This window comes from Syngnathus floridae, chromosome 10, assembly GCF_059516105.1.
Source record: "Syngnathus floridae isolate MCC-2025c chromosome 10, RoL_Sflo_1.0, whole genome shotgun sequence".
Classification (NCBI taxonomy): domain Eukaryota; kingdom Metazoa; phylum Chordata; class Actinopteri; order Syngnathiformes; family Syngnathidae; genus Syngnathus; species Syngnathus floridae.
In genome coordinates this window covers 11,736,242-11,749,597 of record NC_142422.1, presented here as the reverse complement: position 1 = coordinate 11,749,597, position 13,356 = coordinate 11,736,242, and the positions used below count along the sequence as shown (strand labels likewise).

The 13,356-nt window shown below is 43.6% G+C and overlaps 2 protein-coding genes across 3 annotated transcripts; both read right to left on the bottom strand.

The window, feature by feature from the left end:
- Window positions 1-279: 279 nt before the first annotated feature.
- Window positions 280-5,052, bottom strand: LOC148392456 (uncharacterized). The gene is made up of 11 exons (XM_088388249.1): window positions 4,896-5,052; window positions 4,754-4,826; window positions 4,495-4,561; window positions 3,865-3,975; window positions 3,664-3,795; window positions 3,321-3,432; window positions 3,157-3,197; window positions 2,959-3,078; window positions 2,848-2,870; window positions 2,518-2,581; window positions 280-2,435 (listed from the first exon to the last, which is right to left on the bottom strand). Exons 2-11 carry the CDS (start codon window positions 4,823-4,825, stop codon window positions 2,185-2,187), a joined length of 993 nt encoding a protein of 330 aa, XP_088244375.1. The 5' UTR covers window position 4,826; window positions 4,896-5,052; the 3' UTR covers window positions 280-2,184.
- Window positions 5,053-5,254: 202 nt separating this feature from the next.
- On the bottom strand, window positions 5,255-12,370 carry LOC148392455 (non-homologous end joining factor IFFO1-like). Of its 2 annotated transcripts, none has more exons than XM_088388220.1 (9): window positions 10,877-12,370; window positions 9,400-9,460; window positions 9,224-9,319; window positions 8,895-9,035; window positions 8,572-8,792; window positions 8,376-8,502; window positions 7,948-8,037; window positions 7,508-7,638; window positions 5,255-7,379 (listed from the first exon to the last, which is right to left on the bottom strand). In XM_088388220.1, the coding sequence occupies exons 1-9, from the start codon at window positions 11,773-11,775 to the stop codon at window positions 7,286-7,288; spliced, it is 1,860 nt and encodes a 619-aa protein (XP_088244346.1). In that variant the 5' UTR covers window positions 11,776-12,370; the 3' UTR covers window positions 5,255-7,285. The 2 variants fall into 2 exon arrangements, with proteins under 2 accessions (XP_088244346.1, XP_088244345.1); XM_088388219.1 differs by having other exon boundaries at window positions 7,948-8,040; window positions 10,877-12,368.
- Between the last annotated feature and the right edge of the window lie 986 nt (window positions 12,371-13,356).

Genomic DNA, 13,356 nt, shown 5'->3' with positions numbered 1-13,356 from the left:
AGATAGATAGATACGTAGATAGATAGATAGATAGATAGATAGATAGATAGATAGATAGATAGATAGATGGATGGATGGATGGATGGATGGATGGATGGATGGATGGATGGATGGATGGATGGATGGATGGATGGATGGATGGATGGATGGATGGATGGATAGATAGATAGATAGATAGATAGATAGATAGATAGATAGATAGATAGATAGATAGATAGATAGATAGATAGATAGATAGATAGATAGATAGATAGATAGATAGATAGATAGATAGATAGATATCGCCCACAGATAATTTTATTTAAAAACTGAGCATTGTTATGACACATGAGACAAAGTGTCTTAATGGTGTGCAGAAGCGTTTTCTCTTCAGTAAACATGTACTGTACATGCACTGTACTCAAAACAGCCACATTGTCATCGATGTACAGTGATCCCTCGCTACTTCGCGTTTCGTTTATCGCGGTTTCACTACATCGTGGATTTTTTTTCCCCCAAATTAAAAAAAAACATTTAAAAGTCAAAAAATAACTTCTAAATTTAGGAAACGTGTCTAACCTTTAGGACAATTTAATATTGCTCCAAATGTTCGTTTACATTCCTTTAGAAGTCCATTTTCGCGTGTTAGCGTGCTTGCGAATTAGCATCTTTCCGCTAACTCGTTAGCCTGCCCAGTACTTCTTGTTGGTGACCGTACTTTGCGGATTTCACTTATCGTGGGTGGTTTTTGAAACCAATTATCCGCGATAAACAAGGGATTACTGTAGTTCAGAACCTCAAAAAAGTTCCCACCATGTGTGCCTCTCCCAAGTGTGCTTGTGTCAAGCTTTACATGTGACTCCCTGGCAGCAAGCACCGTCAAGTCGGTGCAGAATGATTGTGTTGACTCATCATGTCAAAGACTTCCCGTTTCGCGGTCTCAGTTTTGGTGTAAATGAGTTCAAGCAAGAGGCTGCTAACTGTGCGGTTGAGCTGTCGGCACAATACTCTGAAAATGAGCCACTGGAAGTAGCAATGACTAACAAGCCGACAAAAGGTCTTTCTCTGTTTTGCTTTGTTTTTCTCGTCCAGGCACTCATATCACGACGGTGTCTTAATGATTATCTCTTTGCAACCTCATGAGAACTTGCAGCTTCTGATTGGTATTGTTTCACTTTGTCATCGAATGAGCCCAGCACTTTATCACTGAAACCTTTTATCACGAGGGGGGGATACCTATCTGTGAAAATCCGTGAAACCAGCGAGACCAAAACTAGTTAGAAAATGAGATGGCCTAAAACTTCTCAAATAGTATTGCCAGTTTTGTGTAATCCTGATGCCAAACTCAACCACAAAAACAGTAAAAAAACAGCAAAGCTCACTTGATAATGTATTCCCGGCTTTCATCCAACCATCTAAATATTGCTTCATTTTGGAAGCGCTAAGCGCTGTTTGCTGACCTGAGTCAATAGCGCTTTGCATTTCAGCCACTTTTGGACTTTAACATCTGTCCTGTCATCAAATGAAAAGCATCGTGAAGACACATAAACAAAAAGCTAAAGAAAGAGTAGCATCTGAACAAAAGCAAATGCTGATTGGTGTTTTTAAAGCAAACACTATTTCACACTGTTCAGGAGTATTTGAATGAAGACCAATGAATTAAAATAAAGAAAAAAACATGAAATTAAAAATAAAAATTCTTTCAAAAACAATGACTATTAAAACTACATCTCACGTTTACAAAACAAACGCAAACGAACTAAATTTAAAACTAGCGGCACCATTTTTTTCTGATAGTTCCAAATATGTTATGATTATTATTACTACTATTAAATTAAGTTTTTAATAGGTAACTTTATGACTTGTAATCATCTCTCTCTCTCTTCCTGTTTAGACAAACCAGGCAGCGATCGAGGCGCGAGAAGACAACCTGATGTTCAGCAAACACTACATCATAAAAATTAACCGCCGATGGGATCACATTCCTTCAAAGAACACTTGTGTAAATTACTAGTCGCTGTGCTCCACTAATTATTAGGGGCGGGTCCAGCGTAAATTGGTACATCCTTGTCTTTTCATGTCACTCTGGATGCCCTGCTGCTTTCCTTCCTTCACACTTTCCGAGCAGACAGTGGCTCTTCCCGGCATTTGCTAAACTTACAGAAGAAATGTCCCGCTCTGGTGAGGTGTTCTGAGGTCCATGCTTCAAGCTTCTGCTTCTTCTTTGGATATGTGCCAGTCTTTGCCTTCCTCCTGAGAGGGGAAGAAGATGGCCTCGCTGGTTCTCTCCTCCTCAGAGAGGGGCACACTGGGTGAGACGGGAGGAGAAGCAACTTGGTCTTCGGTCTTCTCCTCGTCGTTGTCGTCCTTCTCTTCCATCACGGGTCCCACTAGACCGGTAAATTGACTCAGGCAGCTGACGATGACCGTCCCTGCGTTGTGAACGTGCACAGCACCTGCGCAGACGTTCTGTAATTCAAACATCTCGGAGTAGCGAGGACACGTGTGAATACTAAGATGGACAAAAATGTTTCATACCGCAAGGGTTGATGGGGAAAAGCTGAGTTGACTCCTCCTCCTTGCCAGCATCATTGGGAGCACTCTAGAGTGTAAAAATACATCCACTTTGAGATTTTAAAAAAAAAAGCGCCAAATTTTATTAGGTTTTTTTTTTGTTTCCTGATATTTAAAAATATAAAAATAAATCCAGTGAACCCTGGCACAAACATTGAAAATTCATGACACCCTCAAAATGGTTTAAAATGACCTCAGGGTGCCACAAGAGGGCAGAAAAGCAATTGTCATACAGTATATTCTCCAGCACTTTCTTTGACGCACTCAAAAAGTTTTGTCGTGTGCATCACTCACCTTGTTGCACAACTTGATGACTGCTGCAAAACATAAATATCACACTTTTATTACCAGGCTTGCCAAAATATTCAAATCCATCAATCACATTTCACAAAATTGTCATCTTACCTCGTTTCAAATACGTTCCCTCTCCTGAGCGGCGGTTGCAGAGCAGGACCATGAGGGCCACGGTTACCACGACAACCATGGGGAGGACAATGTTTACCAACAAAGGTCCTCCACGGTCCTCTGCGTCGCAAACGGGGACACCTTCAGCAAAGCAGCTGCAAAATTCTCCACACTTTACATATAAAACCCACGACTCACCTTTGTTAGTGTCCGAGCTGTTTCCGGGCAGACCGTCATTTCTGGATGAGATATACAAAATATATCTTCAAATTAAGATCATAAAAATATGCAAAAATCAATGATGAGTATAACCATTTCTGACTGTTAATAATTATGATAGTTGATGCTTATGCATTACTTACTTTTGAAATGAGCTGGCGGAGTGGCTGCCGTCTCCTGAAGGTGAGCTGGAAGGAGAATTTGCTTCTTCATTTGGCGCTGTTGTTGTCTTTGTCCTCATTGTTGTCCATGTCACTGAGGGTTGAAGCACAGCGCTTTAATAACTGAGGAGATAATATTTTGTTACGTAATGGCAAAGAACAGATATTTTCTGTATTCAAGGAACCCAAAACATATTTGCGTAGTTTCATGTTTTCACCAATTAAAACAAGCTTTGTAAATATTTTGCTTACGGGTCCCTTGGTGAGTTGCAAAAGAGGAAGTTTTGATAAATGACATTGCCAAGACTTGTCAGCATCGATTTACCTGTTGTGGTTGCGACACAGTTTTTGCAGTTGTCAGAATACGCCACCACAGCCGTGCAGCGGAAGCCGTCCTGGCATGTGCACTTGAGGTTCGACGTGCTGCTGCAGTTCGCCAGCACCCTCTGATTGAATTCTGACAAAGAACATTTTATGGGCTTCCATAATGTTGTGACCATCCAGTGCATGAACAACGCAGCTCTACCAGGCCTGCAGTCGCCGTAGCAACGATGGCAGCTGTCCTCACGGTTCTGATCGGTGGTGTAGGTCCCGGCGGGACACGGCGCGCACTGCTCGCAAGATTTCTGGAACTGACCTGAGAAAAAAAAAAAAAAAAAAAACACGTGACGTGCCAACCAAGAGATCCGAGGCAGGATGTGGTCACGTACTTTATAGCCCAAGCTAGCAGAGCGCCGCTGCGTTATTTGTCAGCATCGATAGAAACACGGGTAGGGCGTGGGAAAAGATGAAAAGGCTGTCATACTTTGCCACATTCTTTTCCGTCCGTTTACAGTTCCATTGATAAGTGGCCGTGAGTCAAAGCATTGTGAGCAAAAGGCAGATATGTGCAAAATGTGCTTTTGTATGACGCATCGCACGCTTTGCAAAAAACATGCAAGGCGACATTAAACATGAAAAATTGAACCAGTTCACGATTCCTGACAATTCCGCTTATTGATTCCTTAAATGACATCACATGTAAAACGTACGTACATTGGTGACCTAATCCAAATTCACAAATGGTTGAGCAAAACTACAAGTAAGAATTTGGCGTTAATGATGTGTTTCGCAAGAACAAAAAGGAGGACTTTGCCCAAAAAATCTTTTCCCTCACCTGCAGGGCACATCTTACAGCTCGTCCGGAGAACTGCACGCTGAACCGACAAGACGTTCCTCTCCGTCTGCAATTTTGCAATGCATTGTTAATCTTCCAAAAATAAACGTAAGATCTTAGTTAAAAAAATATCAAATCAACATACTTCCTAGACACCAATTACTTTTTGGCGCCATCTAGTGGCATCCTATACTTTTATAAATGGAACAAAAACTTTAAATTAAAAAAAAAAGCCTTGTCAGCACTTTTGTGAACTTACCAGCGGTAAGGTGAGCAGCAGCCGTACAGATGCCAACAGGACGCTGAGCAAATATTGCACTTTGAGGCCCATCCTGCGAGGCCACAGGAAAAAAAACGAATCACAAAAACGCATTTGCACCATCTCGCCACATTTGTTTTACCTTCATCTGTGACGCCGCTTCGGTTCTCCGGAACTTCAATGCCGGCCGTTTTGACTTTGTGTTACTTTTCATGCCGCTTGCCTCCACCCATCGTCGGCGTCACTCTTTCCTCCCCAGCTGACGTCGCGTCCGCTCACGCACGGAGAAGCGTCGCCGTGCCACTCGAAAGCAGGCGAGTTTTCGCTAACGGAAACTCATCTTCTGCTACAGGTTTATTAAAAAAAATTCAAGCACACTAAAAATAGAACAGGCACCAAATCAAATTGCAAGATGTCTACTGCATCTGTGAGAAGGCATGTGCCTGTAATCCTTTTGTTTTTTTTTAACTGATCGTTCAATAAGTGAGACAAGAATCACACTTGGTATGTTGCTGAGATACGTCGTTTATTCTTTCCCCTCTCGTTTGACATACAGAACATCTCGCAACAAGCGGTTCCATGTACAATTTTGACCTAACAAACAAACAAAAAAGGTTTGAAAAGAAAAACAGCTTCGTTTTTACTCTTACTGTGAAATGAAACTTTTTTTCCACTCGCTGTTTATATTCTAGCTCGGCTACTGCGGCATACGCTTGTTTTTTTTCCCTCTTGCATCAGTAAAACCAAACTTACCATTTTTCTTCAAATGGATTATTTTGCATTATCGTTACATAACGTTGCCCACGTGGAGACTGCGCAATAGAATAATTCTGAGGGGAAAAAAAAAAGAAGTTGGCCAAATTTGGATGTTGGTCTCTGCCAAAGAGTGCCAATAAGGAGAAAAAGCTCATTAAATTTAAAGCAACAACAACAAAATTAATAATAATAATAATAACAATTAAAATATTATTAATGGTTCTAAAGTTTCTCTTGATGTTGTCATTACTCAAATGCTTGTGATTACATTGTCGGAGCAGCCGGGACATTACGTCATTGCTGAGTACTATTTATTGCGTTCTTAATAATGAATTTCAAGACATGACACAAGCAGAGCGGGGAAATCGATTGTTCCTTACTATTGACAAAAGAACAACTGGGCTGCTTGTGCTTCCATCTTCATTTGCTCCGGTAAACGTCTTAAAAGTTTTTTGGATGAAAACATTCTCCATTGGGCTGCCCACTGTCACATGCATTCGACCAAACTGGCTGAGAAATTGAAAGCAAATGGAACGTCTTGTACTTGCAGCTTTCAGCTTCAGTCAAACAGCACCATGCATTATCGGAATATAGTAACTTCTCGCCCCTAAATTGAACAACTTGATCATTTCGCCATCTTCCAGCAGCACGCTAAAGAGTTTTCAGTGATGGCTTCAGAGAGCAAACGTAGTTTTTCTATTTACAGTTTCTCAGTTACAGCTTGACGAGCGATAGCGCCGGTTGCTTCGTTGCTTTGCTTGTTCCTTTCTATGTGCAAAACTCAAGGTTGACTTTAATCACATCAAGCACGTCGGTAAGGATGAAAAAAAAAAAGCACAGGTCAGTTAAAGTGCGCTGGGACAATAATGAGCTCACACGTCCCAAAATTCCCGAGACATGACCAATCATTTTTTGTCATTGTGACAAAAAGTTGGCGCATTATCAGCGACGTTTCAAGTTTGGATCAAAAAAGCACGTTTCATTCTCGCAATTGACAAATGCAGCTTTGCGGCCTGATTGAGTTTCTGTGCGGAACCAATGTGAGTTGCGGCTGCAAGGCAGTAAAACGCTGAGTCGTGACATCGGAACATGAGTGGGAAAGTGCACGCCATCCACACAGTTGGTGGGAAAACAAAGAATTTGACTTTGGCTAGCTAGACATATTTGCTCCTCGCTATATTAAAGTGAAAATGTTTCCTATTGATTATATTTGTGTTGTCATTTTGTCATCAATGAGTGGAACTGCGTCTATAATGATGCTATGCAATGCTCACTTGTCTTATTTGCGAATGAGGTACACGTCAACATGGGAAATAAACCTGGAGAAAATTCAGTGAGAAATTGTACAAAAAGTGAAGCACTGTTGTGGCGACGACTGGATTGTTTTTGCTAACAGTTGGCTGACATGCGGCACGAAAACCAAACAATTTTATACCATACTCATTGTTGCTAGCTTAACCTAAAAAGTAACCTCCCAAGAAAACGCTGTCAATTGTTTTGCTCCTTGAAAATGCTTTTTGCCTCTTCTCTTGTTATATGCTACCACAAAAAATGGAAGCTCTTCGAAGCAGCAACAAAAATTTGTCAGTCCCCCACTAATTGGAATGCTTCACATTTTGTACCAAATCTTACTAAACGTTAGCATGTTAGCAGGCTACTTGACAAGCTGGTGTATGATGACTGCATCTACGATAGAAATATTGACTACTGCAACGATGACAGAGATGTTTGGCGGCGTTGTGACGGCACGGGTCACCTGACCGCGGCGGCCAGGTGTCAGGATCTCCCGCCACCGGACGAGGGTGACGCCGAGCTTCTGTCGCTCTCTCGCTGGTCGCTGTCGTCGGAGGACGTCTGCGCCGCCGCGTTGCTGCGGTAGACAGGGACGGCAAAAGTTTACGCTCGAAGCTTAAGTGATTGACTGCCATTGATGACTATAGACGTCAAAGTACACGTCGAAGAAAACGATTTTGAGACGACGTGTGTGTGGGCTCATACTTGTCGCCGCTTTGCGTGATGAGTCTTCTACAAGTCTCCATCTGGACGTCCAGGCCTCTCTTCATGGAACACATCTCCATGTACTCATGCAGGTGGCGGTTCATGTCGCTCTTTGCTGTCGCCAACTCCAACTGGAAGAAAAAGACACCATTTATTTTTGGTTGAGATCAAATCAACTAAACAAGCGTCAGTGATGTCACAGTGCTTATATAAGCAACATACACTGACAGACAATATGATACTCACAGGCATTTATTCTTTATCCTCTCCCAAAAGCAAATAATAGTATTGCAGTTCACTGCGCTTAGAAGAGAGATGGTCTTCTTTGCATTTTTATCATATAATTTAACACTCTTGTGTACAAAAATGTTTTGCAATTTTTTTTCCCAAGTAAGAGTACTGACGTACAGTACTGGCGCAGATATCGATACTGGTTTTACCTCAATCTGGTCGATGGTCTCCTGGTATTCCTTCTCTCGGGACTTAAACAAGCACTCGGTGTCATTTATCACTTTTTCCAGACAGTCGTCCTGCTGGAAGGAGAAAAGAACATGGACAGTAAAATAGACAAATGTTCAAAAGAGTATGTAAAATAAAACTATTCATCTATAATCAAGATTTTATTCTCGAATTAGAATAAAATAATTCATGATTGTTATTGCTTTAGTAACTACAGTTGGTTTATTTTATAATTAGCAAAACCAATAAACACTTTTATTATATGAAAAAATGTTTTTTTTTATAATAACAATACTGTGATTATTATATTTAAATTTATCATATATAATTGCATCTATCAATTTTCTAAACTTCTTATTGGCATCATGGGCGCGATAGGGCCGATCAACCAAAAATTGCCGTGGCTTACCTCGCCAGGCGGGTGGGCGGGGTCAGGAGGCAGAGTGCATCCTGGGAAATCCTCCCACAGCAGCAACGTCTCCTCCGTCTCCTCCCAAGCCAGACTGTCACAGTCATCCTCAAACTCGCACTCGCGCCTGCAAGGCAAATGTTGACATGAGAGACGCAAATTCCGCAAGGTCTCCTTTACGAGTTTGACCGCTCACAGGTGGTTGAGCATCCTCTGCATCTCCTCGTTGATCTGATTGGCCGACGAGTTGCCGTGCTGTTGTTGCTGCTGTTGTGGTTGTGGCTGCTGCTGCTCCTCCTCTTTGGCCACGGCGGTGTCGCTTTCCGACATGCTAAGTGGTTCATCTGCTTCGCTGCCGTTGACGGACACGGGCGTTTGTTTGCGGCGCAGGCTCAACGTCGGCTGGTTGTTTGTAACCTGCACGCATGTTTTGGGGGTTACAAAGTGACGGGACGCAACAACGGGGTTAGCACAGGTTAAATATGGAAATTAATGATGAAAATGTCATCAACTTTCCACCTGGTACATCTGGATGACGTCTTCGCAGTTCCTTTGCTGGGCGACGTCGCAGAGGCGGGCCGTGATGTCGATCCTGCGGCAGATGTCCATGTCCACTTTCATGGCTTTCTCCTGAATCTTGGTGTCCAGATCGGACAGATTCTACATGAGCAAGAACGAAAAATAATAGTATTTTAAATTAAATTGTATTTATTAATACCATTTTATTTCATTTGAATTATTGCATTTAAATTTATTACATTTAAATTTGGCTTCTAAATATATGAATATTAGATTATTATCATTCATTATTCTGGTGGTCCGACTGATGTGGGCGGTGCTGCACTCACGTTGCTCATGAGGCCTTTGAAGAGAACCAGCTCGGCCTTCAGCTGCTGAACTCTGACGGCCAGCTCGTCCTGGCAGCCTTCGCTCTCCTGCAAGTCCTGCGCTCGCGCAAAAAAAACCAACAACATCAAGCATCCAAAGACAACATGCAAACACACAGATACATGCAAATCATTACCTCTTGCAAGTCAGCAATCTTCTGCTGCAGATCGCTCCTCATGGTGTATTCTTCTTCCCATCTACAAGTCAAACAGATACACCAGGTCAATTCAATATGTGTCATTTATTTTTTTTGCCCCATGTGACAAATTGTCCAATCCTTCCAAAATCTCCCAGGAAGACAAAGAATTAAGATTAACGGCAGAACCGAGGGTCATACAAATGATAAGAAGTACACCACTCTCATAAATCTGAACTTTTAATACATTTAAAAGCCCCCCCCCCCGTGTGTGTGTTGATGGTGCTGCCCTCCTCAAACTGCCGCATCATCTCATTAAGGATTTTCAAGCACTGCGACACACCGAGATCTCGTCAAGTGCTCCTGCATCTCAAACAGTCGGCTAAACGGGAGACGAACGCTTTGAGAATGCGGAGACGAGCGTGCAACCTTTAGCGAGGCGGGACGCCCCCGCCCGCCCCAACCTGTGCATGGTGCAATGCAGATAGTGAGGTGGAGGCAGAGAGAGTCGAGACAGGGGACGTTTTTTTCCACTGTGTGTGGTTACAATAGTTAGTAAGCAATTATGTAATCAAAGTAAAATGATACAAGGTCAGAAAAATGTCGCTTTATGGCATGAAGGTGAGTCGTAACTGAGGGACACTGACGTCTAAGCTCACGTTGAAGTCATTCGGAACGGGGCAAAGGCTCAGCCCGTGAAGGTTACTTGAAGCCGGACATGTATAAGGACATTCACCCCATCAGGAGTCCCATTTAAAACTCTTCAGGCCTTCGAACGACTGCATGATATTGACTAAAAATAATTGATTGAGGTTTTGACCATTTTGAATGCGGCCTTCAATGTTTTTTGAAGCGCCAAAGACGGTGGATGGGTAAACTCTCCCTCCGCATGTTCTTAACTCCTGCTTGAAGCAGAAGAATGTTGCCCGGAGGAGTTGCATCGCAGCGGAGGATGGACTCCACTGCCAACAGCTGATGCGGGCGAGGTTGATCTTTTTTAGACAGCAAACTAGTTGAGAGTGAGCATCATCTTGCTGCTAGCGGCCATTTTTTTTTAAGATGGCAGCCATTTTTTTTTTAATTCTTTACGATTTGATAAAGCAACAATAGTTTCATTTAACAATGACAAAATAAACGTGTTGCTACAACTTTAAAGTGGCACAATGCTCAGATGGAAGATCGCAGATCGTGCGAGTGGGACACTCCGATGTGAACAGGTGACCAATCGAAATGTGATTGAGCTTCATTCTTCAGTATATTTAGAAGTTGATTGTTGATGTTGTGTGTATGTTCCTAGCAACAACCACCTGCTTCTGCGTGAACTACCAGACTGGGTGGGATTTGTGCTGACTCAGCGAGAGACAGCTGAACTGCAGCTGTTCAAAAACAGCATTAAAAAATTGCTCTGCCCAAGTTACAAGCTCAGTCATGGAAGCAATAAACTTGTAAGTCAAGGTACTACTGTAATTCCACTCACCTGCGTTTATACTCATCCCTCTCACGCTTGACTTTGGCCAGGACGTTGTAGAGCGCTCTGATCTCAGGGGTGATGGTGTCGATCTGGACCCCGACTCCATCCGGGTGCACCCAGGAGACCCCCGGGCTGGTCAGCCGCTCTGAGCCGTACCTGCGAGTGGGATTGTAGGACCAGATGGTGCCTGGCAGGAAGCGAGGAGCCCCGGTCACCGACCGTCCGCCGGTCCTAGACACGGGGGAGTCGGCGGATGGCGACGCCTGGCTGACGGTGATGGCCGGGTTACAAGCGGCATCGGTTCGGGCGGGTGAGGCGCTCTCGGGAGTCAGGCAGGACAAGCTTGTGGGCCTTCTGGCAGAGTTGTTGGTGTTATGGAAGGGGAGTGAACCGGGTCGGAGCGGGATGGTCCCCACGAAAGACGTCTGCACGCCAGCCTCTTGCGTGTGTGGCCTGCCGCCGCTATTGGCCTCCAGCGCCTGCTGCAGCTGCTTCTCCAGAACTTTATTCCTGCGTTCCAGCTCGTGCACCTTGGCCAGGAAGCACCTGAATCTCAAATTGAGGGTTTTGAGCACGCTGATGTTGGAGCCCAGGTCATTGCGCAGAGCCATGGCGGCGGGAGGATGGTGCACGGTGGGGTGGTGCTGCTGATGCTGAAAGTGGTGCAGATAAGGCGAGCTCTGGGAGGGGAACTCGGGCCCCGGATGTTCGGGCCCGGGGAGCTCAGCCAGAAGGAAAGACGCCGAGTCCGGAGAACCGAACACGGCGTCCGGGAGGAGGCCCGAGGGGGATTCTGGGTGTCCGGTGGCCTGGATCGGCTGCGGATGTTGTTGGGGATGCGTCGAAGCACCCAACAATGGATTCATGCTATGGTACGGGAAACTAAAACGCTGCAGATCTGGCATGAACACGGGCGGGATATGGCTCTCTTGAAGCAGAATAATGTGACTAAAAACACCGATTAAAAAAAATAAAGGACCGAACGGTCGAGATGCGCAGCGTTTACCTTCTTATATAACTGTCTCTGAATTAGATTTATCCTCACAGATTAGAAGGAAGGTCTTAACGTCGACTGCTGATGTTGTTGGGTTAACTCGGTGTCACAAGGCCCCCCCGTTCCAAAAAAAAAAAGCCAAAATCTTCACTGAATGCACAACACGGCGAAACGGTGGAGGATTTGCCCCAATAAAGGCAACTAAAAGCAAATGGATGAAAGAGAAATCTGAAGTGTGCAGTCCCTCGGAATTATGGCAACAAAATGTGACCGCAGGACAAGTGCAGCTGATACAAGCTTTACCGTAATGACAACAGCAAACGAGCAAGAGGTCCACATAAATTTCTTTAGCGCACCAAATCGCACTACCAGAAATAAGAAGCAGAGGATTAATGAAAGTTCTATCAGAAATTACGTGAAAATGCTGAAAAATGTTGTCACCGAGTTGAAATGACGGAAAGAGAAATTAATAGAAGTCTGTCTACACAGGGTAGTACGTCAAGCAATGCGGATGTTTTGAAAGCACGCCTCCATGCGGCTTTGAGCGGTATTGTTGACGTCATACAACCTGATTGATTCGTGTTTGGAATGAGAAGCATTTCCACCTGTACTGTCACGACTGAATTTGGAAGAAATTTATGGTAGCAGTTCAAAAAGACCAATATATGACCTGAGCTGTGACATGTTCTCCGGTTTTGGTGCTTGCAATATGGCTTCAACGTTTTCCAGTGACTTATGTTTATCGATGATGTGTGATTTTGTTTTTGAAAAACTCACATTTACTTTACTTTGCACGAAGGCCGTACACATTCAGCCTGTTGAGAATCTTGCTGAGATTTTCAAGATGTTCTTCATCGTTTTTCCCTGTCATGATGATGTCATCAAGGTTAACATTGAACTGGACTGTTTTTGTTTGTTAAGTGTTATGGAAAAGACATACATGTTGAAGTAGTTGCATATAAGTTATCCCATATTTACTCAATGTTTGTTTAAGTAACTCCATACAAGTTATCTCACTTTTACTTAATATCTGTTGAAGTGTTTGCACAAAAGGTATCCAATTATTTACTCAATATTAGTATTGTGTGAAACTTAGCAAGAAAGTTTAATTCCATTGTTTCACAGGAAAACGGCACTAAGCACACTTGGAAATATCTAATCACAGACGAGGACGAGGCTGCCAACTAACTGAGGCGAGACCCTGCCCTACTGGGGTCACGGAAAGGCCAAGGTGCTGCCGGCCCACTTCATTAGCTAGGCGCAGTGTTGCTACAGCAAAAAAATCCCCTCCCTTTAGTGTAGCAACGCCTTTGTAACCAGGGCAACCCAAAATAAAAAGAGGAGACAGCAGACTAAGAGCTCAGAATTGACGGAGAATGTAACCAGAACGCTCTCTGCAGTTCTCCTCGCGAGTAAAACGAATACTGGTTGTCTTCTCCTCTTTGTTTCTGTTTAATGTCTGATGGTACTTAGACCTGACAAATTTCCTGCT

What these genes read in the sequence shown, in the direction of transcription:
- LOC148392455 (XM_088388219.1), bottom strand. Translation starts at nt 11,775, where the DNA reads ATGCCAGATCTGCAGCGTTTTAGTTTCCCGTACCATAGCATGAATCCA. An exon ending in AGATTGCTGACTTGCAAGAG is followed by an intron (nt 9,320 to 9,399) that starts GTAATGATTTGC and finishes GCGCGAGCGCAG; the next exon opens with GACTTGCAGGAGAGCGAAGG. An exon ending in ACGTCATCCAGATGTACCAG is followed by an intron (nt 8,793 to 8,894) that starts GTGGAAAGTTGA and finishes ACATGCGTGCAG; the next exon opens with GTTACAAACAACCAGCCGAC.
- LOC148392456 (XM_088388249.1), bottom strand. Translation starts at nt 4,825, where the DNA reads ATGGGCCTCAAAGTGCAATATTTGCTCAGCGTCCTGTTGGCATCTGTA. An exon ending in TGCTGCTCACCTTACCGCTG is followed by an intron (nt 4,562 to 4,753) that starts GTAAGTTCACAA and finishes GCAAAATTGCAG; the next exon opens with ACGGAGAGGAACGTCTTGTC. An exon ending in CAGCTCGGACACTAACAAAG is followed by an intron (nt 3,079 to 3,156) that starts GTGAGTCGTGGG and finishes TTTGCGACGCAG; the next exon opens with AGGACCGTGGAGGACCTTTG.